The 24707-nt window shown below is 45.7% G+C and overlaps 1 protein-coding gene across 6 annotated transcripts in view; it reads right to left on the reverse strand.

The window, feature by feature from the left end:
- Positions 1-24707, reverse strand: part of HOOK1 (hook microtubule tethering protein 1) — a 57505-nt gene that overhangs the window by 21770 nt on the left and 11028 nt on the right. For 5 of the 6 annotated variants that reach the window (XM_044001674.1, XM_044001675.1, XM_044001672.1 and 2 more), the window contains exons 3-18: positions 22968-23040; positions 18960-19010; positions 17080-17212; positions 14610-14677; positions 12837-12896; positions 11107-11190; positions 10188-10354; positions 9802-9942; positions 8570-8771; positions 7755-7865; positions 6451-6538; positions 6282-6342; positions 5139-5279; positions 3009-3102; positions 1064-1098; positions 192-274 (exon numbers count right to left, since the gene is read on the reverse strand). In XM_044001674.1, coding sequence (XP_043857609.1) covers positions 192-274; positions 1064-1098; positions 3009-3102; positions 5139-5279; positions 6282-6342; positions 6451-6538; positions 7755-7865; positions 8570-8771; positions 9802-9942; positions 10188-10354; positions 11107-11190; positions 12837-12896; positions 14610-14677; positions 17080-17212; positions 18960-19010; positions 22968-23040 — 1592 coding nt within the window. Of the gene's footprint in view, positions 1-191; positions 275-1063; positions 1099-1908; positions 1953-3008; positions 3103-5138; positions 5280-6281; positions 6343-6450; positions 6539-7754; positions 7866-8569; positions 8772-9801; positions 9943-10187; positions 10355-11106; positions 11191-12836; positions 12897-14609; positions 14678-17079; positions 17213-18959; positions 19011-22967; positions 23041-24707 lie in introns of all 6 variants that reach the window. The other variant, XR_006356315.1, reaches the window with a different exon arrangement.

Raw genomic sequence — 24707 nt, forward strand, 5'->3', positions numbered from 1 at the left:
AAAAGAACCACTTTGTACCAATGACATGGGCTTGGGTGGAAGAGCCTTCCTCCTTCATGCCAGCCCACCCTGTCTGGGCTTACTCCCTCATGTGTAGGATTGGGGGGGGGCGGGGTGGTTAGGAGATAGGAGCCCAACAGCCCCACCCCCGCCTCCCCCAGTACCAGGTATTTTTGCCCTTGGATCTTTACCATTTTGAGTCACATCAGGCTGAAGATCTTCAATAAGTTCTTGCTTCTTCTGTAATTCTTCATGGACTTCCGTAAGCTTTTCCCTAAAGAATTCAAAAGATGTATTTTACTATGGGTCTTTAAGCACTCACATTTGAACAGAATTCAATTCAATAAGGGGACTCTGGCTAATTCATTAGGATTAAGTCATACTCTACCCTCCTGGAGTTCTGGGGTTTTGTGGACCCCTCTCCCCTTACCTTCCACCAATACCTGATGTTTTGGGCTGTGCTGTGTAAAGAGGGATATTTAATAAGTGTCGACTAAGAGCTCTGCCAGCACATAGGTTATGATGCATGCTCTCTCTTTCCTGAGAGCTGCAAGGCCCCAAAGGGCAGGGACAATGGTTCATTTTATTGTTTCATGTCAAGTTCCCGGCTCTGCAGATGCTAATCAGACCTGCTGCTTCAGCCTGTGAGCCTATTTGAGAATGGCTGGCAGAGCAGACCTGCCCAAATGCAAACTAGTTCCAAATTAATGCCTCTTGCAGAAATCTGGCCATAGGAAGAGAAGACTTTAAAAAGCCCACAAAAGAAATCGGCTGCCTTGTGAAACAATATCTGTAATTTCTAAAATGTCATTAAAACGTGGTATTTTTATAATTGCATATTGGGAAAACTTGGTAGGAGGGTCAGCATATTTGTGGATAAAAGGACCCGCGGTGTTCTTTCGGCACCTTGATGGTTTTGTGGAAGTGTTTGTTTCTTTTCATGATGCAAGAGGGAATTTAAGGTCAGAGTCAGTCTTAACAGAGTCAAAAAGACAGAAACTTTCCCAGCATTTAACCTTCTTCTTTGGATATAGGAAATGCACAACTGATAAGTCCGACTTACATATGAGCTTCCAGCTGCTGCTTTAATTTGCTGGACTACAAGATAAAACACAAATGACTGTTAGATGATCGCCCTTGATACAGACACCAACCACAAACCACAATTCTCTACTTATGGTGCATGCTGCCATTTAACGAATATATATACACACACACATATGTATGTATATATGTGTATATATATGTATACTACACACATACACACATGCACACACACACATATATAAATTTATAAGGACTAGTCTTTATGCCCAATACTTGTGGCTCAAGTCACAAAATGAACTTTTGGGAGGTATCAATTTCTTACTTAAAAGTACCTCAGAAAAGAGGAAATGAGGGACAGAGATGAGGAAGGAAGAAGAAAAGAAAGAAAGCTAAAGAGAAAATCCATGATAAAAATGATTATCACTCATGAAAGTCTGATGCTGTATGAAAAGGCATACTATGAACTCAACAAGCTACATATCTGACAATTACTACAAAATGTGCTGTTACTGAATTGCTTTAAAAATTTGATTTGCAATCTTTAAATTAGACTGAAATGATTCCATCTATTATAATTAGTATGTACAAAGGCATTTTTAAAGGCTTTAATTCAACAGCCTCATGAAACATTCCATAGGGCTTTGGAAAAAGCCAAATACCAACGTAAGCTCTAACTGCCCCCCTTGGCAGGAATGGAAGGCACTTCCATTAGTTGGGCCCTTCACTTTATAGCCAGAAACACCACTGATGACCACGGGAGTTAAAAATAAAGGGCAGAGAGCTACTGAAGTCTTTGAAAGAGACTTCACCCCAAAAGATACGGCTTAATAACAAATATTTGTATTAGAGAGGTTACAATACCGTATATATGCACATATGAGATGCCGCCACGTATGAGACGTTCTCTATTTTCCAAGCCCCCAGGGGAAAAAAAAGAAAATCATACATAGCGCACACAAGATAGAAAGGAAACTCACCTCCCTTTCGGGGTTACTGCTCCCTTACTCTGCCCACTAAATTTCCTCCCCTCACCCATGAACCCCAATATGCTAACTTAAGAATTAGCCCCTGATGGTCATCTCTCACACAGAAGCACTGACACACACACACACACACACACACACACACACACACACACACACACACACACGCACACACACACGTTATCTTTCTTTTCTACAGGTTGAGTCAATCCCTCCCTCACGTCTGGCTTTTCCTCTTTCCCCAGAGAGCCAAGGAGACCAAAGTGGAGACAAAGCTTAGTGAGCTCAAAGCTTAGTGAAATCGGGCCTTGAAGGCCCTGGACACTGAGGTCAGTTAGTAGGTAGGGTCCTGTAGAGCAAAAATCCTTGGGGAAGGGGCAGGCCTCAGCCCAAAGCCCAGCCTGGACACTGCTCTGTGACATGGGGGTCCTAGTGCCCAGCCCAGTCTCATCACGGGGCTGTTGTGAAGACAATCTCAGAAGATTCAAATGATCAATGTCAGCGGTTGGCAAGGAAAGCCACATTAAGGGAAGGAAGACAGAGAGCTCTGAGAACGTATGCAAGGGCTGTCCAGGGGAACCTCGTGGAGATGTTCTCCTAATGAAGATCCCTCTTCCCTGTCCTTTGGCCCTGGGTTTGCCTCTACTCTCCCTACCCATTAGCCCAGCAGCCCCGTGAGAGTTCCAGAAGAGCAGAAACCTCAGGCGTGGCAGGCCCCACCTCCAGCTATCATCCTAGCACCAGCCTGACCCAACTTGCAGCCAGAGGATCAGCCCGAGGAGGAATTCGCTTATCCTACATATGGTCAGTGGATAGGCTCCGAGTCTACAAAACTGCTGCATCTGGTATGCAGATATATACGGTATTTCTAAGACAGATTATTTAGGGTGTGAAAGCAGGAGAGGCCCCCCCTCTTCCCCGGCCCCCACCAGATGTGGCTCATAGCACGCTGGACTCCTTGTCTTTCAGGTTACTTACACTTTCCCCTTCAGGCTTGGGCCCTTGTTCCTGGAGAGTCTTCTGAAGGTCTTCTATCTGCTGCTGCAAACCTCTGATATAGTCTTTGCTAAGCCTAGGAGAAAAAGACACCACTGTCACTCACCTGTCCCAGCACAATGGAGGGGACATGGGGCAGAGAAGCAGCAGACCCTGGCTCCAGTCTGAGATGAGGTGCCCTGTGTTGGGCAGGGCAGGGGACGGGGGCAAGGGGGTTGGGCCACTGAAACCATTTTAGATCAGGAAAGACTTCCATGTTGGGGCCGCATACCAAGCTTTAGCCCCAAATTAAAGTTCAATAAGCAAACATTTCTATTGCACACAATGACCTCGAACACACTTTCTTCAAGGAGATTCTGACCCATTTTCTAGATGGGAAACTGAAGCTCCTGGTTAGGCAGCTAACAAATGACTGGACTAGAATTCAAACTCAAGCCTTCTGCCTGCCTGCCCCATGAGTTCTCTACGGCCCAGGATCACAAAGCCTGCTGGAGGTGAAACACCCCCTCCTTATTTCTCAGGGTTCCCGGGTCTTGTCATCCACCCCTACCTCCTACCACCCCCTGCCCTGGGGAAACCTCTGGGCTGGCAGGCCTCTCCACCTGCAGCCAGATGCCTCTCTGCGGGTTCGTCTCCCCACTTTAGAGCATAAGTTCAGTGATGGCAGAGACTGGTTCCACTTTTCTATTTGCATCCAAAGCTTGGCACACAGTAATCACTGAATCGATGCTTTTTCATTCACCCATTCCATTTCCCCATTAAGTATGCATGTAGCGTCTACTATACGTAAGACTGTTCATGTTCACGAGGGACCCTGTGAGGGGGGAGAGAGGACTTTGGGCTTGGGGGAGCGCGGGGATTCACGGAAGTCAGGGAAAACCTCCTGGAAGCAGTAGCGCCTGGGATGATCCTGGAGGGCAGCAAAGATCTCAACAAGCAAAGACGGACAGTGTGTCCTGCGCATGAAGGATGGTCTACACAGATGCACTGACTGCTGAGTTGGGGCTTGGTGTGACTGGCATGTGTGACAAGTGGCACAGAGTCAGTCTGTAAAGACAGACGGGCACCAGGCCGCAAAGTGCCATGAAGGTCACCCAGGAGTCACTGAAGGATGCTGACCAGAGGAAGGGACCCTGCCAAAGCAGGGCGTGAGCAAGCTTTCTCTGGGGGTCTGATGGGAAAGGGGGCCTGGAGGGAGGGACACCAAGTACAAGACTGATCTGTCTGGATGAAAAGGGGGATGTGGGGGAAGGAGAGGGGGCAAGGGGAGGGAGAGAAAGGAGGGAGAGCAGAAGGGAAGGAGGCAGAAAGGTGGGAAGGCAGGAGGGAAGGAGAGGAGGGAAAATAGCTAACAGTGAGAGGACAGATGTGAGCCACAAGGGATGATCCAGATGTGGCCAATGATGGTAACCTCAGTCCAGCTGACGGTGCTGATGAATCCTAAGGTTAGAGGTTTGGCCAGACACGTGGATATTCCCTCGGACGATTCCCAAGTCAGGGAGCAAGCTGGATAACAATCCAGCAATAGATCCCTCAGACTCCTTTGGAGCTGAAGCCAGTTGCCTAAGTGCTCATCAGCACCAATTTATAAAAAGGAGTAACAAAACAGTGACTATGTGCTTCCCTGTGCCAGGCACTGTGACTAAGTCATGGGAATTTTTTTAAGGCCAGTACAAAGATTTCATTGGCCACGTGAGCTATTCCTGAAGAGGAAATACCCTCGGACCAAGGCAGATCAGGGCCGGTCTACAGTGGGCTCCTGGAGTTGGCGGGCACTCCTGAGAGGGCAGTGACCTGACAGTGACTGACACAGTCAGTCTGTCAGTGGCAGAACCCGAACTCAGGGCTTCCTGTGTGGCTTCTGATGCCCTCTATCTCTCTCCCCATGATGCTGGACAGATAACGAGCATTTGTGGCCAAGCCCACACTTTTCCTGCCCTGAATCCAGCATCGGTGCGTCTGCTGTCCCTGAGAAATAAGCAGTCTGGAATCTTGCTCCAGGAAACCCAATGCTCTGTTCCCCTTTGGTGCCCTGGGGTCTGGGCCCCAGCTCAGAAAGGGAAGGGGTGAAGGAAGCATGCCAGGGAAACCAACGCCCAAGGGCCCAGTGACCTTTGCTCCGTCTCCATCTCACTGGTCTTCCGGTGTTTCTGCTCCAGCTGTTCTTGGAGCTCCGCAATCCGTTCATTTTCAGAACCTTCCTGCTGTAATCGAAGCATCTTATTTTCATGCTGAAGGCGAATAAACACTTCTCTGTTTTGGGAAAAGCAAGAGTTTGGCTTACAAGTTTCTCCTTTGGTTCTTAATATTTAAAGACGTTTTTAAAAATTCAGTTCTATCTATGCAAATGTTATTAAATGGCCTGACAAAAGTGGTGAGACCCTACTGCCTGAAAATGTTTACAGGCAGAATTCTGACACCTAACAAACAGCCCCCCGGAAAATCCACTCGGTCCTCCTGAACTATGATATGTGACACGCTATACTGAGATTTAAAAGAGCATATCATCACATCTTAGTATCGCATCTAAAGTTCTCTGTACAAATGAAAAAGGGAATTTGAATGATTTTATCCTCTCGATATAAGGCCTTATAAAATGAAGGTGAAAAATAATCTATTTTCAAAAGAACACAAAATTCTGAAGAGCAACTGATACAGATTTCTGAAGAGCAAACCACACCTGAAAACATTAATTTGACCCATGAAAAGACACGTAAAGTAATAGGAAACAGCAGATGTCATCCCTCTAGAATCTGAGAAGCCTTTTGGTCCTGGCTCCCATGACCCAAGCACCGAGCACGGAAAACAGGGGCTGGTATCTTAACCAATGTCATGAGAACACAAACCTGGCCTGGGGGATGGGTCTACACTGAAAGGGGAGAGAGTGATCATTCAGGAGCAGAAAGTGGTCCCCACAATCTCATCTGGATACCTGATGATTAATAGTTTTAATGCTCCCTAAATGGGCTGGTGCAAAGTAAGATCTTTGCTGCACATAACTGAACAAAAGGAAATAAAAAGGACTCAGAGAAAATGTGTTTTGATGTTAAAAATTGGAATATGCCTATTGGGTGAGCTAGGGAGTGGCTGTATCTCATCAACTTTTAAATTACAAGCAACATTTTGGAAAGTTTATGCAAACCAGGTGGTCTGCTGGTCTTTCCTAGTTCCATGATTCTAGTTACGACCAAGAAATGATTTTTTAAAAGATGATGACAATTAACAGATATGAAAATTTCACTGTTCCTTTCTTACCTATATTCTACTGGCATAATTTCAGCAGCAAGGTTCTCATAACTTGTTGAGACAGAGGTACCTGCAAAGAAAGACAGAGCCTGTGAAAAGCAAACCCTCCCTGGGGAAGCGTTCAGTCAAACGCTGCTTCTCGCCAACCCCGCTGCGGCAGTGGCTCGGGCACACTGACCTGCCTGACTGAGGTGATCCTGCTGCACTTGGGAACACCGCAGCTCCTCATTGGTCTCTTTCAGAGCATCACGCTGGATGATCAGCCTCTGAAAACAAGGGGGAACGTGAGGGTTTACCATCTTGTTCAGGGCTACTGTTCCCCTGTCGCCGGCATCTCTGCAGTGCCCTCCACAATGCCTCAGTTCCCTTTTCTATAAAATGGAGATAATACTCCCGCTACCCACCTCAGACTTTCTACCACTAGGAACACAGGACCATTTGGCCCATCCTCAAAATGCCAAGAATCCCGGAGCTGAGGGGCCCTCGGGGGCGACCTGGCCCCAGCGTCCTCTGAGCCTGCCAGACAAGCACCAGTCACTCCAGCCTCGGCCCCTGAGCCTCCTGAGGCGGCACTTTCTGCCTTTGCCACGATCTCTGGGACTGCACAGAATGGGAGTGAACCCTCTTCAACATGGAAACCCCACATGACAACAGCTACCGGGTCCAAGTCTTCCCTCCTCTGGGCTACATGTCCCCAGTTCTTTTAGCCAATACCCACAGAGCAGGAAGGCCAGGGGCTCTTCATGTCCTCTCTAGCCAGGATTTTTGGAACTTCAAACAAATATTCATTCCTCCCTCAGCCCAGATTGTGGCGCACACCAAGAGTTCAGCCCAGGCCTTTAAGTCTTGACTCTGAGCCCTAAGTTGTGTCAGCATTTGAGGGGACATAGGAAATAATTTCATGGCCAAAAAGACTTCCCATGCAAAAGTGGGAGAGGGGTTTGGGGCTCAGGAAAGAGTACAGAAAGAAGGAAATGTCAACGGAGACATTTCTGGGCTGGAGGTGGCAGTGGTTATACAGATGAGTCTTTATAGAATAATTTAAAATTGTGGACTTACAAGGAAAAACCAACACACACATACGCACATGCACACGCACACACGCACACAGAGAAGCAGTGCTATGAACTATCTACACTCTAGATGCATTCTTGGCTCTGGGATCCCTGGCTTACTTTTGAGGAAAACATCAATATAATTGCATGAAACAATCACTAGCTTCTATCATCTTGTGATGATCAAATCGGAGAATGTCCAAAACTGTCTCTCTGGCCAATCATTATTAGCGATTCACGACACCTCCCATTTAGACCTTTTCGGCTTCTATTTTGGGGGATAGACAGTATTCACGATTAACATTCATGTACAGAATGGTTGTTTTCTAAGAAATGACAAAGAAGCCCAGTTTCCTCAATCCTGTTTTACATTCCTATGATGTCTTCCTCAGATTTCAGATGCAGTTAACAAATGAAAAATGCTCACATCTTTTTCCTTAAGTAAAGCTTCATGCTTCTCTTCCAGGCGTTTCATCTCAAAGGCTAACGTGTCAGCTCTTTTGGATTCAGCAGAGAGTTTAAGATGAAGTTCCTGAACCTGTCATTTAAAAAAACAACAACAAAATAAGGTTTAAGATATAACACATTGACCTTTCATTGAGGCAAAAGGAGAGAATCCAGGCACTTATAAGGGACGATGACAAATCCAGAAGACAGTCCAATCAGATTACAGTCACAGACTAGGGCTTGGCCTGAAATGTTCTCCAGCTGGAATAATTTCTGGACTTTTGAACAGCCAACCAAGCATAGAAATCACAAGCAACCAAGAGGGCCAGAGATGAACATGTGTGGTGGGCACAAAGAGGCTCCCTCAGCTGACCAGTGATGCCTTGAGTCTGAGAGGTGAGGCTATGCCCAGAAAAATAATGATCTGAAGCAGAGCAGCAATTACACATAGCAAAGAGGAAGGATATATAAAAGGGCCTCGGGCCAAAAGAGATCCTAGACACTGAGAGGTAGCCATCAAGTCATACTAAGGTCAAAGCATTGGCCTTCTGGGCTAAGATCTTGTCTACTCTCCCTAAGTGTCTGACCAGCAGTCAGCAGAAGAACACGCCCAAAAAGTCGAATGCCCAAAATATGACTACAGAAAGGAAGGGGGATGCCCAAGACTGACACTCAGTCATTGACAAAAATCACTGTTCAACACATGACGCAACTGCTCACCCCGCATGCCACTGATGCTGTGCTCCCCAATGGCTCTCCTGCCACACAGGAGGTGGAGCCAGAAGCGTCCCTCACCTGCCTCTTGTACATTTCCAGTTGGGTGCGGGCAGCATTGGCCTTCTTGAGCTCCTCCTCCAAGCTGACCGTGTTATGCATGTACATCATGTTGGTGTCCTGCAGCGACTTCACCTGCCTCCTTAGGTCATTCAGATCTTGTAGCTTTTGACGATAGACTTCGACTGTGGATTCCAGTTTACTTGCTTTATCAGAGGTAGTCCTACAATAAAAAAGTAAGAAATTGGAGCAGGCCAACAAAAGTCCCACAACAGACTGTTTTCACCTAGCCAATGGCTAGGAGCAGCCCCCAACTTCACACAAACTTTACAGAGGTGGGAGCAATACTGAGGTCCCGATTAGTGAGGCAGTTGATAATACTGGGTATCGGCCAGAGTTCTGAAAATCTTCATCTGTAGCTCTTTATGCTATAGCAGTTTTCCCCTAAACGCCCGACTCTATCTCGTTCTTAGCCAAATCTTTTCTAATAAATGATCCCCGAGACAAGGAAATGAATTAAAAGCCCCTCTAGAGCTCGCAGATCAATTTCGCCTCTTCATGTCAGGAGACTAAGCCCGCCTACTTACAGGAATAAGGAGCAAACTTATTTGAGGGGCTCGCCCCATTGCAGCCCTCTTCCCTTCTCGCCCCTCAGCTCTGCCAAGAGACCCAAGGAAGTTCCAATAAGGCCACAGCGTGCTCACTACCAAGGCAAATACACACCAATCCACCTTCAAAACTGCTTCTCACACAGTGATGAACTTGAAGGAAGGGGCTCTGCCAGGAGCCCTGCAGCCCTGTCCTGCCCCGCGCAGGTCGGGGGAAGGGGTGCTGCAGCTCAGGTGGGTAGTCAAGCCTCAGCCTTGCGCCACCGTCCCCCCAGTCCTGCCTCCTGCGGACAACCTGAGCCAGAGCCTGGCCACGCCCCACAGCGTCGGGAGACCCACGAGGCCAACTCTGTGGGGTGGCACAGGCCCCAGCGCTTGGGATGGGGAAAAGAAAAGGCAATTCCCTCCTTTCCAAAGGCAGACGAAACAACGCCAGGGTTCTAGTGGACGGGTTTTCAGGCCTTCCTGACACACAATCTTCTGGGGGGGGGGGGGGCGGCCTCTGATGCCTGAGGTGAGACAGAAGTGGCAGAGCTCTGGCCGGCGCTCGGCTGGGGCTCCCCGCAGGGAGGAGGGCGGGGGTCCCTGGCTCCTGCCTTGGCCCCTCCTCCCCCCAGATCACAGAACCCTGGAGCTCTTGGCCACCTGAGAACGTCGATCTCGTCCTTCAGGGCTCGCGTCTCCTCGGCCAGACTCGTCAGCTCATCGTTCCGATGCTGAAACTCAATCAGCTGCTTCTCGAGCTCCTCACAGTGAAGTCGGTAATCGTCCTTGGCCGCCTCCAGCCTGCAAAGGCAATCAGAGCCTCACTGGGGGCGTGCAGTGCGTGTGCCCAGGGCCGACACCCAGCAGCAGAAGCACAACAACAGAGCTGCGAGCTACCCAGGAGGCCGCGTGGTCCAAGCCCGATCCTGTAAGGGAGGGGCTGGCCATGCCGGTGTCCCCCCACCACACGATGGCCTTGATGATGGGACCGACGACACAGAGCAGGACAGACAAGCGTCCTAGCGAAGCCTCGGATGAGCTCCTACCGGAAGTTCTCTTCTTGGAGCTGCTCTAGTTGTAACTGGGCATGAAAGTACTTCTTTGCCACCACGGTGTTTGGGTCTTCCAAAGAGCCATCCAATTGGTCCAGCCTCTCGTTCATCATCTCGTTCTCAGACACCAGGGTGTTCTTCTCGTCTTGAAGAGCGGTCACCTGGAGAACAAAGACCCCCAGCTGTCTCAGACTCTGCATGAGTACATATGAAGTGGCGATGCAAGAGTCTCCCCGCCTCCAAAAGAGAACAAATGCATTTCTAATGATTAAGACTTTGTTCAAAGCTGCGCCTCATTAGGGATGAACAGGCAAACGCTATCTCACTACTACCCTCATGCCAACTTCTTCCGTCTATGGCTGGTACTCTAAGGATTCGCTGACAAAGAGAAAATAATTAGCTCATCGCTTGAAATGAACGATATCTCTAACCTGTTTTTTGAATTACGAATATACTTTTAACTCTTCATATGTGGCTTTAAAATATTAAAAACACCCACAGGAGTAGCTAGCATTTATATAGTGCTCAAAAAGCTGCAAAGACTTTACAGATATGATCTCATTTCATCCTTACAAACACCCTGGGAGGTAGGTGCCATCCTTAGACCCCTTTTACAGATAAGGAAACTGAGGCAGATATTAAGTTGGATTTGAATTGACATATTTCTGACTCCAGGTCCTATACTCTATCATAGAGATTATTTAGGTTTAAGACTACCTATTCAGTTAAATAGAAAAAAAATCTTAGCCTCTACACATTGTGGAATAGGGACAAGGGTGGGCAGCTAAAATGTGTGGCTCAAAGGACAGCAGGTGGAAGTGTCCAGGGGTGACTCACACAAAGAACACCCCCTCCCCCCAGGCGAAAGCTGCACCTACTCTGCCCAGGTCCCACCCAGGCCCTCCCCACTTACCTGCATGTCTAGTTCTTGGCATCTTTGCTTTAGTTCCTCTTTTTCTGCTAATGCATCCTGAAGTTCTTCTAAGGCTCTTTTAAGCTACAAAAAGGGGCATAAAATTAAATTTATACTTTTTAAATTGAAAAATATTTTTGTCTGGTGTGCATGTGCAAGCACACGCGTGCACACACATGTACATAAACAATGTGACAGGTAGATGAACCTCTCTATGTAAACACACATACAAGGCTTGGAAATAATTTAAAATATGTTATCTACTGATTAAATTGTCAGTAGATCCATCCACAAAGAGGCAATTCAGTGCCTAATGAAAACAATGCTTAAAGAGCCTCATTATTTATAAATAAATAAATTTCCACAGGAACTATAAACAATTAGGCACCAAACAATACTCTGACTAAAAACCAACAGTGAACACAATGATTTTGTTGACTTCTAAGAAGACATCACAACACAGTGATCCCTGATTTAAGGAATCATGTTGAATGTCTTAATTTCTGTTTTTTTGTTTTTGTTTTTTTTTTTGGGTTTTTTGTGTGTGTGCAGGGCAATGAGGGTTAAGTGACTTGCTCAGGGTCACACAGCTAGTAAGTGTCAAGTGTCTGAGGTCGGATTTGAACTCAGGTCCTCCTGAATCCAGGGCTGGTGCTTTATCCACTGCGCCACCTAGCTGCCCCCTTATGATGAATTATTGTCTGGTTTTGTAATCCAACCTCACTAACACACACACACACACACACACACACAGAGTACTATAAAAATCAAGAAGAATTCAAATTCAAATGCCTTTGAGACAACTTTATGACATGATAGACACTACAAAATCCCTTGGGTAGGGGAACACAGGTTGCCAGGGCCAGGGTCAGTTGCTGGAGAAGGGAAGGGAGGTGGACAGTAAAGTGAGATGATGAGTCTGGGGAAGGGTATCAAGCAGAGGAGGAGAAGTGGGCTCTCCTGTGACTGCATGGCAGCTGAGGGTCAGGCAGTACAACCACAATAGAGGCCTGTTATTGAATTAGGCAAACTGAGAAGAATACATCTGTCCTTTAGGTTGCTTGAAACTTGAGGATTTAGGAGCAAAGCAGAAAAAAAGTGAATACTATACTTAGCTCTTTCAGCCCAACCAAAGGCATTTTGGCCAATGATCTCACTTGTCAATAAGAAGATCAATAAGCCTAGAATCAGGCTTGCCAACAGCCCAATGCACTGACCACCTTCCATGGGGAGAAGACCCCAAAAGGCTTGGGAAGGAGGGAAGCCTGTGGAGCCGCCCTCTGCTCCCCACCTCACCCTGCTCCCACATGACCTCACGCAGCCTGGATACATGTCACCTAGGAAAGGATTAAATTTTCTACTTGCATTCCTGGTTACCAGGCAGTGAAAAGAAGGCATGAGGATTTTTATAGGAGGCTTCATCTCAGCTAGCAGCTCCTTAGACATCTGATGTCAGAACCCTTAACCTGCCACTTCATAACCGTCGCCGGGACAACAAACTGCCTCTGACATCGCCTGGAGCTGATTCTATCAAAGCGGCCCAACCACCTTCCGAGGGAAAGCATGACCCCAGGCACATATCAAGCTCTTCGAAACAGTGCTGGGCACAGAGTAGGAGCTTTGCTAATGCTGGGAGGGGACGCGGGGGAAGATGTCCATCAAGCGCCTACTCTGTGCCAGGTACCACCCATTAGAGGGCGGTATGGGGAACCTTCTAAGGCATTCATTACCTGATGTTCTAGCTCTCCAGCATCACTTGAAGCACAGCTCACTATTTCTTTACTCATTAACTATAAAAGAGAAGTGTCAAAATTAATCAAATACAATATAAAAGATAAGTGGCAACACACATTTAATAATTTAGAATTGGCGGCATCAGTCTGAATTCGAATGACTCTCAGCATGCGCGTCACTCAGGAGCTTAATTGTCCTAACAATAACTTTACTATCACAGCTTCGGGGTGTCCTGAAATGACTGACAGCCATGTAGAAGAGGTGTGAGAGTCTGTGCTGGGCAGAACGCAGTAAGCATAGAACAGGCCTCATCATACCCCAAAAGTGATCCTGGGTTCCAAAGACGAGGCTATGCCAGCGGTGCTGGCCAGGGCACTGGGCAAGGGCTCTGTATTTCTAGGCCAAGGACCAGTCTTAGTTAGGTCAGAGGCTCGGCCCCACAAATGCCACAAATGGCATGCAGGCCACAAGTATTGTTGGCCATGAAAAGGGCATGGAAACATCTATGCTAAGGTGTATATTTGTGATCTGTTCAGGTGAGGGAAAGAGAAACACTGACCAATGGAATCAAGTAAAAGTATAGCAAAAATCCCTTTACTGAAGACAGGATACTCCATATTTTGGTAAAAATTATAATTTTTAACTCAAAATCACAAGTCTGGTTTTAGAATATTATTCATAGAACAGAATATGCTTGTTAAGTAATACCAATAAAATTAGACCCCAGCATTAAACATTTCAAAAATACAATGTAATAAGTGACTAATTAAAAGGAACTGTTCATTTGGAATGCTATTTTCAAATTAGGATTTATACCAAACTGACCAAAAAGAGATTCTATAAAACGGTCTTTAATGTAGATGTGCAGGTAGATGTGTGCATGTATATGTCAAGCACATGTCCATGACAAAGACTGAACCATGTAGTGCTCTGGAGACAAACTAAAACTGCACAAAACTCTATCGAGATGATAAATGAATGCAAAAGCATGTGCTAAAGTACTTACAATGTGCCAGGCAAAGGTCGAGTGTCCAGTGATTCCCCAAATAGCATCTAACTCCAAAGCTAAGCCCCTCTGTAAACCCCCAAACCTATTCATCCAGAAAACAACCAGCGTTTTGTTCTTGGTTTGTCTTCCCAGGCCCCACCTGTCTTGGTCCCAGAGGCCTCTCTTTCTTTGAGAACTTCTAAGCTCAGAACAGTCCAGGTCAGAAACCAAGCTGTCGACATGACTGGGCCATCCATCAGGCTACATCCATTGGAACAAGACCCATCCCCTTCCTTCTCTGCAAGGCATCTAAGTGATCCTGAGCTCATGCCTCAAGAGCCACCACTCCTGAGTGGAGGGAGCTGCTGAAGGTGTCCATGCAGGACCTCAGAGTCCTGGCCAGTCGGGTACTGTCTCTATTCATCCACCAACAAGCATTTATTTGTGAAATGCCTACTAAGTGCTAGGCACTATGCAAAATGCTGGGGATACAAACACAAAGAATGAAACAATCCATTCTCTTGAGAAGATGAGTGTGTGTGTGTGTGTGTGTGTGTGTGTGTGTGTGTGTATAAAATGTATATGTGCAATCTATGTCTATACACACAAAATACTTGTCTTCTCCATTAGAGATTACAGAAACATAGGGCTAAATAAAACTCAGACCTATGCCTCAGTAGATAACAATATAAACCTCATTCTTCTCCCTTTTCCTAAATACAAGTATTGCTCCTTGGCACCCCTACCCTCCATTTCTGGTCATAACCAGACCATGGCTTACCTCCTGAATTGCCGTCATCACAACATGCTGAACAGATTCTTCAAGGGTCATAATTTTCTGAATGTGTTCTAGGATACAAAGCACATCAAATTATTTGAGAAACACTTGCCTTTGCCCAACATGCATCAAGAACTGTCCACAACGGAAGGAGCAACAAAGAGTAAGCAGCTATGGGGGGGATGCTGCACTGATACCAGCCCTGGCAGTGACCCTCAAGGAGCTCAGAGTCTAGTAGGGGGACACGATCCACAGACAATCAAATAATCAGTCACCTTCAAACAAGATAATGTACAAGAGGTGGCAGATCCAAGGTCTAAGATGGAAAAGGGGCAAAGGGCTTGTGAAGCAGATGGCCCTTCATGAGAGACCGTCTAAGTCCAGCCTCTCAAGGCTGATTAGCCTGCAGGAAAACTGTAGTAGAGCTGCGAGAAGCCAGAGCCCCCCACTCATGAAGGGTTCAAGAGGGGCTCTCAGGGCCCAGCAGCATCTCCACAAACAAAGACCACAGAGGGGGGACAGCAGAAGCAAAGGGACAGGACCACCGACGAGCACACAAGAGGGCAAGCAGTCCAGGTGGCTAGACATGAGGCACATGCATCCACGTAAGGCTAGGAAGGGAGAAGGGCCAGGCTGAGGAAGAGCTTGAGAACTTTGTTCAGCCTGCAGTGGGAAATCAGTGAGGTTTGGGAGGAGAGAAGCAAGAGAGTCTTGGTATGCATAGCAAAGGACGGCCAAGCAGTAACGGACTAGGCAGGATGTGACAATGATTCCAGGTGTGGGAGCAAGAAGCCACCTGCAAATCTGCTACCTGGGATGGGAGGGAGAGAGAAGACTCAAAGCTCATGGAGATTTTATTTTATAGATGTATATATGTATGTATGCATGTCTGTGTATGTGCGTATATATATATATATATATGTATGTATATATATATTTCAATTACATGTAGAAACAAGTTTTAAATTTTTTTATGCTTCAATCTGTATTTAGTCACCATCAGTTTGTTCTCAGAAGATGAATCTTATTTTTCATAAGTCCTTCAGAGTTGTCTTGGATCATTGTATTGCTGAGAATAGCCACGTCATTCCCAGCTGATCATCTTACAATATTGCTGTTACTTTATATACAGTACATGTAAGTCTCTCCAGATTTTCCTGAGAGCAACTAGCTCATCATCTCTTATAGCACAGTAGTGTTTCATCATAGTCTCCTCCCACAATTTGTTCAGCCATTCCCCAAATGATGGGCATTTCCTCAATTTTGAATTCTTTGCACCAGAAAAGGGCTGCCATAAATATTCTTTTGGTACATATAGGTCCTTCAACATTCTTTGTTTTTTTTTAATTCTGAGTTCTAAATTCTCTCCATCCTCCACTCCCCAACTTGAGAAGGCAAGCAATGTGATACAGGTTATCCACAACATTGAGATTTTATGCAATAGAGAATCAGTGAGTACCCATGCCATTAACACAACTGGCTAAGTCAGAAGGAGAAACAGAAGCAGTAGCTCTGCTTTGGCCAGGCTAAGCCGAGATGTCAGCTTAACGCTCCCATGGTCTGGTCCTATGTGTACATGGACAAATGAGTCTGGAGCTAGGGAAAGGGAGGGCTGGAGATACATGGATTTGAAATTCGTTTACGAGGAGTTCAGAGTTGAAGTCAGGGAAGTGAATGAAAGCAGAGGACAGAACAGAACCTTGAAAGGATCCGTATCTTTTAAAGGGTAAAGAGGAGGAGCCAACAAGAGACTGAGATGGAGGAGGGAGGCAAGTGTGGGGTCATGAGAAGGGAGACAAGGAGAAGTATCTAGAGTAGAAGGTGATGGTCAGGAGGTCAGGACTTCAACTAGGTGAGAGAAGACAAGCCAGAAGACAGCAACATCTCCCCCTTGTTTTGGGCTGCCATAGCCCCTGGCAGGCTCAGACGAAAGCCCTCAGATGTGCTTTAAAGGAACTGCTTTTTAATCCTGCTTCCTGGCTTGTCCTCAGGAAGGGAGAGACTTTATTAACATAATTGAATACAGAAGAGCAGAGCCTTCAGTGCCCTACAGAGTCAGTTCAATCAGTCTTTTCATTTCCCCTGGATCAAGTAGAATGAATCACTTGGAAGGATTGTATGCCACAGATAGCACCCCTCAAGTCCGTATTTCTGGGGAGAATCACACTTGATGTCCTTCTTCACAAAATGAGGTGAAGAATAGCCCTGATCTCTAGTCTCTGCAGCCACAACCAGAAAAGGGCACCAAAATCCCCAGAGTCTTATTTCAAAGAACTGGGGGGCCTAAGGCCACATATACTTACCTGCACACAAATACACCTACACAACCAGCAAGAATCTGAATGACAGCTATGTGCAAAGTATCTGAGCAAGCTTAGAAATAATTCTTGTCACTTGACATTGCTGCTTTTCTTTCCAGAAGTAACCTGCCAATGTCATATCCAGGAACAAAAAGCCCCCGTCCCAAACATACCTTGTTTCTTTTCACAGTTGACTGCACAGCCTAAAATAAGCTGTAGGAGCCTGCCGAGCTCCGTAGGATCTGAGCGTTCAGTTATTTGGCTTAAATCAGGTATAAGTTCTTCAGAAATCTGTTGACCTAAAAACTGTTAGAGCAAAAGAGTCAGGCTTCTAATGTGATGGGATGCACAGAACGAATCAGTGACACTTCCAGTGTCATTTCATATGTACACATTTGATTAGCATATGGAAAACATTAAGAAATTATACATTAGAAGCACAAATGGGTTAAAGGAGACTTGATATCACTGACAGAATACACAATTATTAGGATTACTAAGGATGAGTTAGAAAAGTAAAAAAAAATGTACCCTAAACATTCTTGCCACCAAGGAAAGCTATAAAAGTTTTTCACAAAATGTCCCTTTGTATAGCTCTCAGCAGCCAAAAATATACCATAATAAATGTAAGGCAGATAAAGGAGTCCTATAGAGAGTCTCAGATGTAAAAAAAGCCTAAATCAATGAGGCCTATATCCACAATTTCTTGTGAAAGTAATACCTGTAGAATAGGGGAAAAGGATAACCTGCAAGGACCAATTTGGAAATGTAGTAGAGTTTATCTTTCATTTTTCAAATGAATATAAAAGCACTCTGGGAAATAGGGTAAGTTTAGATAAAATTCAGAGACAGTTTGGAAAGAATCCTCCAAAATGGCACTTTTTTTTTTTTTAACTTGAGCACCAGGCTGGAGTAAAGAAAGCCTGAGTTCAAATCCAGCCTCAGATACTCACTAGCTGTGTGACCCTGCATAAGTCACTGAACCTATTTGCCTCAGTTTCCTCATCTGTGAAATGAGCTGGAGAAGGAAATGGCAAACCACTCCAGGATCTTTGCCAAGAAAACCCCAAATGGAGTTATAAGGAGTCACTTACAACTGAAACAACTGAACAAATAATAATCTAATTGTATAACAAGTTAAAAAGGGCATCAGAAAAATCTTTAGGAAAAATTGAAATACACTTCGCACCAATAAGCAGTAGGCTAGTAAGTCCATGTTTAGAACAAGCAGCAGACTGTGCTGTTTACTATCCCAAGCTTTCAGGCTAAAGTTTATGCGAGCAACAAGGCGCTCATTACACACTTCTCTACACTGTGGGCATAAGTCCAGGTTGGGTACTGGACATCAAAAGGACAGAAAAGACAAGTCTGCCCTTAGGAAGCTTATGGTTTAATGCAGTTTCTTCGTACCTGGTTCTTCTGCCCAGAGCACTTTGTGGAAATGACCTGACGTTTCTGAGCTTCTAGACCCTGGGACGTTAGACACCCTTGTCACGCTGTCAGGTATTATCGCGTTACATGAGCTCCCTAGTGGTGGTGGTGTCCAGTGTTTTCTTGGCAAAGACACTGGAGCGGCTTTTCCATTTCCTTCTCCAGCTCTTTTTACAGATGAGAAACTGAGGCAAACAGGGTTAAGTGACTTGCCCAGAGTCACACAGCTAGTAAATGTCCGAGGCCAAATTTGAACTCAGGTCCTCCTGACTCCAGGTCTGGCACTTTATGCACTATGACACCCATACCAAACTGCCTAGGAGTGTACAGATTAATGGTTAGAGCTCTGTGTCCCACAACTTCTGAATATACAGTTCATTTGAAAAAAAAATTAAGCCCAAGTAACAATATTATTGATTGTATCCACCTTGCAATGTTTTTGTGTTGAAGTATCACTACTTTTACAAACAGTAGGCTGGTAAAAAAAAGAAAAAACACAGCCATGCTAATACTAAACATTACAATCATGACAAGATTTGAATGAAAAGCAAAATTTAAAGTGATACATGATATATATGTATATGTGTATACATATGTAAAATAAGTCTTTCATTGTTCATACCTCATGATAATAGCTCGTAATTCCTTGAAGAACCTTCTTCAAATTACTAGCCTAAAATGCAAAAGGATAACAATGATAAACAAATGAGACCCATGACTGTCTGTTTTATACTAATGTGAATGTCACAGCTTTTCTTCTAAAGCAAAGATAAAACAGTCCAGTTCCACAAATACCTGTCAATCAATCAGCATTTAAGGTAAGAGCCTGTCCTGTGCCAGGCACTGTCCTAGGTGCTAGAAACTGGCAACCCTACAACAGTTTCTGCCTTCAAAGACTTTATATTCCATCCTGTGAGGCCGCATGGGCATGCATAAGAAAAGCAATGGGAGCGCCCAGATGAAGAATGTGCAGCTTGGCATCTCCTAGCACCACAGAGCCCTGTAAAGTTGCTCAAGTTCTAGCTAGTCTGTCTAAAATATCTAATGAGTAGTCGACAAGAGTATTGAAGTGTTTAAGTATTTATTAAAGAGCATTAGGATCTAATGATCAGAGAGAAAGGTAAAAAACTAACTATTTCTAAGAGACCCCATCATCTGACCTGCCATGGCGAGGTCAGGAACAAAAAGGACCCAACGTTTCCTTCTTCGTCCCACAAGCCTCCTGTGAAACTGGGAACATCCCATCCACACGCGCACAGCTCCAAGCTAAGTGACTGGTAGTTTTGATTGACAGTACCCACAAGCAAACGTCACTTCCTGACGCCAAGGAACTGACCACATGGCTTGCCCTCAGATGCCTTCTCCTCATGGTGGAGCTTTCCTGCAGTAACTCTCCAGCAGGTGGCGTCACTCCAATAGTTACAGCCCTGAGCTGGAAAGGACTTGCCCAGGGTCACAAAGCCAGGCTGCGTCAGGGGCAGGATTTGAACCTAGGGCTCTCTGGCTCCACGCTGCCCTCACATCTAAGCATGTGCACAGTACAGACACAGAAATACGAAAGACAAAGGAGTTTTCTGCAGGCAGCCACCAGGAGATGGTCAGGAAGGCTGCAGGAGCAGGTAGCCCTTAAGCACTCAGCCCCATGTTAGGATCCCTGAAGTCACAAACTCGCTTAAAAAAGACATCAGCATCCGCTAAGTCCTTCTGCATTTGTATTTTCTGAAATATTGCTCAAGTACACTGTCATCTGGTTGGGGCCACACCTGCGAGCTTCAGGCCGCCGTCACAACACCTCAGTCCTAGATTCTTCCAGGACCCCGCTGGCCTCGTCTCTCCCGTTCCCAGCTGACGTCCCAAATGCTGGTGTCTAGAGACAGCCAGGAGGCAGCAGAGGACCCCGAGTTCAAACCTGACCTCAGACACGGGCTAGCTGTGGGACCCTTCTCGAGTCACTGAAGCTCCGTCTGCCTCTGCTTCCCCATATGTGAAGTGGGGATAGCGGCAGCACTTAGCTCCTAAATGAGGTCTTGGCTATGAAAGGCTTGGCCCGGTGCCGGGCCCCCAGTAAGCCCTACAGAACTCTTAGCTACCATCACCATTAGTAGTGCGGCCCCTGAGTACTGTCTCCACTTTGCTCTGTGCTCATCTGCTGGGCATCAGAACTCTTTTCATGTTGTCTCCCCCAGTAGACTGGGAGGTCCTTGAGAGCAGGGACTGTGTATCCCCAGTGCTTAGCACAGTGCTGGGCACCTAGTAGGTGCTACTTAAACACTCGCCGACTGACTGCAGCAGCTCAAAAGAAAGATCAAGTGTATTGTCTGGATGGCATTGCCCAAGGCAGAGGCCCTGACATGGTCATAAAGACACATGTGAAACCAAATCACAAAGGAAGAGTTCTGCCCTCTCACAGGGCAGCGGCCGATCTGGGCCAGAGGAGCGGATCTCCTCAGCTTCTCCACTTCCCCAAGCAGGACCGTGCTTGGAAATCTCTCCCCTTGGCCTGGCCATTGTAGGAAGCCTCACACCACCCCCGGTCCCACTGGGTGCTCTGAACTCGAGTGCCGTGCGCTGTTCTCCAGCCCCAGTCTCTAAACCCCCCTGGGCTCCCAGGACGTGCCTCCCACCCTTGCTGGCCACGGCTCGCTTCTCCTCCTCCTGCCATCATCTAATAATACTGATGGTGTTTCTACAGCACCTGCTAAGTGCCCGCTATGTGTAAAACAGGCCTCCCCTGTGACGATGAAAGCCTACTCGGTCAGCATGCAGCAGGCCTAGCACAGGGCCCGGCACAGAGCGGATGCTTAACAACATTCTTGTTGATCACCTGATTTGGACACGGCCCCTCCTGAGTCAAGACTTCTTCCTCCTCTGACCAGGCTATCAGAGCGAGCTGTGTGCCCCAAGCTCCCAGGACTCCCTGTTGCGGCTGCCAGCCACAGGCCTCCCCAGTCTGTCTCCAAGCTAATTTCCCAGGAAGCTTTATGACATCCACGTCCCAGCCAAAGCCCACCTTGACCAGACTCTAGCTCTGGCCTCTGGGAGCCGGCTTGTGCTGTACTCCCCACTGATGGAGCTCTCAGGCTCATCATCGAGGCTCCCTCTCCTTGTAGACCGAGTTCAGGGGCCACATCCTGGGCTCCACCTGTCCCGGATCAGCCAAGTCCTCAGCAATCTCTCCATCCTCACAATGCCTTGGCTTGCGTATTTGTGCATGCCGTGTGTTCTCCCACAGAAGGTGGGCTCCCCCAGGACAGGGATTACCTTTTGTCTGCACCCAGCAGAGGAGCACATTTAACTGAAGTGAGGAGACCAAGGCTTTCCTCAATAGCACTGGTCATGTTCTGACGTTCTTTCCTCACCATAACCCCAGGAGCTCCAAGTGTAAGTACCGCCCATTCCTATTATACAGACAAGCAAACAGGCTGAGAGAGTCCAGGTGTACTTGAAGGAACGCACCTGGTTCACTAGAATGCGACAACCCTAATGACTTCAGCCCACCCCCACCACGGGTGCAGAGCTCTCCCCTGGCTGCCCAACATCTCTGTACAGCAGGCTGCAGGACAGTGAAAACCACGGAGCATGAAGTGACTCATCCTAGGAACCAGGACATGGCCTGGGTGCTGAGCCATCACCAAGAACAGGGATGGTTCCTCAAGGAAGCACTGCTTGGGCCTCGAGGCCTACCCAGGGAGCATCAGATCAGATATCAGACGATGGCTTTTCAGCCGGCCAAGGCCCTGGCCTCACAGAAATGGATCGGCCTTTCCTTCTCCTCTTTTCTCCTCACAGCCATTGCTGATCTCTCAGCCACTAGGAATCAAGAGTGAAACTTCACTGTATGAAGTCACTGAACCCAGAATGGCCCACAAGGCCTTCTGTACGGCAGATACTAAGCTCACTACTACACTTGCTGTTTAGTGACAAAATACAAAAAAATGTCCAGAAAATGCTTCTATAAATCGCTCAACATACACTCTGGGTGTTATAAGAAAAGCATTAGGAATTCTACCCTTCCCTCATTTTCAACTATAGAGTAGGAAAAACCATCTAACGTCCTCCTTTAGAAAAGAACACAAACTCTTATTTTGTAATTTCTATAAGAGAAATGCCCACTTGGTGGGTTCTTAGTATTTTCCTGCTAAAAAAAAATATATTTTTTTACTTTATTTTTCCAATTGTTGAGATATGATTAAGAATGGGATAAACTGGTACATTCAATTCCAGTCTTTGATCATGCTATTTAATTGAGATGAGTCTATATAATTCAATTAGGTGTAAATGCATGAGATGATAATTTTTACTTTTAGATATATTCAAATTATTTTAAGACCACATCGTAGTTTTTTTTAGGAAATTTAATTCAGATCAGGTTTCATAAATTTTAAAGCACAATATCATTTACCTAGAGCAAAAAGGGAACTGAGAAGTTGTCTAGTAAAACCCTCTAATTTTACAGATGAAGCTTAACCAAAAGCCCAGGGAGGTTAGGTGAGTTTCCAGAGATCACCAGTTAATATGCTTTAGATGCAGGATCTGGGCCCAGGTCTTCTGGCTCCAGAAATGGTACTTTTTCCACTGTACCAACATGTCTTTGAACTTCAGGCAAACTAGTCAATGTCATCATGGATACCTTTATTCTCCAATTGTCACCAACATCTTCTTTGATTCGGCCTAACCAAGATTCATTAAACCAAGCAACATCTCTGAAATAAAACATACACATAAGCCAACCATTAAGATCTGAATGCAGGGAGAATCCATCAAGAATGACCAGCTACTTTATCAAGAAAGCAATCACTTTAATATTCAAAGCAAATAGTGCCATAAAATATTTAACCGCATCCACTGAATACCCTCTAGGGTCAAGTCAAAGTTATTCCTTCTGTAAGTCTTTCAATAAAATTAATATCTTGCATATATAAAATGTGAAAGGAGAAGCTCATTTTAAATTATAGGACTATAACTGGATGGCTGCTAGGGTAAGACTAGCTCTTGGTCTGTCACAGCCTTTTAATGTATCTCAGTTTGGAGGGACACCATGGGACTCTGGTTATCTATAACTAATAAAACTTTCATGCATTTATTCAATCAACAATGACCAATCACCATGGGAAAGTCACCATGTTAGGTGCCATGGGTGAATATAAAAATTAATAAGATGTACCTCTGCCTCAAGGGTTTTCTCATTTAGGAGAGGAGAAAGAGTAGCGCGCATACAAGATCTTGTGATATACCAAGGTAGAGGGACAAACCAGGAGTCACCAGGGTTGCAGCTAAGGAGGTCAGGGAAAGTCACCTGGTAGAAATGGGAGTTGTCCCACCCTGCTCAGAGGCAATGGTGCACTCTGCAAATATGTGCTCTCACTTGTCTTCTCTGCTTTCAGAGAAACAAGATTAAGTCTTCCTAATCCTTTCCCCAACCCAGTCATCATGGCCATGACGTGTACAAGGCTAAAACTTTTTGACAAAAGCAGCCTATTAATAAGCAGTGTGGCAGAGCCAAGTGGCTGAGCTTGACTGACTGCAATCCGGTGCGGCTCCTGACACTCAGTGCCGCTCTCTGATTTCATGGTAAGTGCTGAACAGTTTAGCACTAAAGAGAAGCACTGGGCTGGTGGTGGGCATGAATTTAAGAGTGGGCTTTACACACAGGAGCTGTAGTCCACTTCCTCTTCCTTCCTCCAGCATACTTTGCTTTCTTCCAACCTCAAATATAACCCAGCTTCTCCACTCAACAAAAACTCCCCTACTGGTCACTAGCTACACTGATTGAGACTCTTTTAGAGGAAAGAATAAAAGAGGAATGAACATGAAAAAAACAACAGGTGTCTGAAATATGCAAAAAATAACAAAAGCAAACACTAACCCCGAACTTAAGATTGAAACTCAGAACTTTCCTTCTTTTCTTTGGGGTTGCAATTCTCAAAATCATATTCCCAGAGGTGTAACAGAACAACAAAATCCCATTTTATTCACTGAATTAGAACTAAGATCATTCTATAATAGTAAGATTCCTGAAAAAAGGAAAGTTAACCATATATATATGTATATATATAATTTTTTTTATTTTTTTTTTTTGGTGAGGCAATGGGGGGGTTAAGTGACTTGCCCAGGGTCACATAGCTAGTAAGTGTCAAGTGTCTGAGGCTGGATTTGAACTCAGGTACTCCTGAATCCAGGGCCAGTGCTCTATCTACTACACCACCTAGCTGCCCCTACCATATATTTTTAATAATAAAAAACAAATTTATATTTGAATACTAGGTGAAACATACAAATAAATTAGTTCCCCCATCTTTGTCCATTTTTCAAGTTAAAATATTTTTTAAATCCATTTTTTAAAAAGGCTTTATAACAATTACCCAAGTAT

The sequence above is a fragment of the Dromiciops gliroides genome, chromosome 4 (genome assembly GCF_019393635.1).
Source record: "Dromiciops gliroides isolate mDroGli1 chromosome 4, mDroGli1.pri, whole genome shotgun sequence".
Classification (NCBI taxonomy): Eukaryota; Metazoa; Chordata; class Mammalia; order Microbiotheria; family Microbiotheriidae; genus Dromiciops; species Dromiciops gliroides.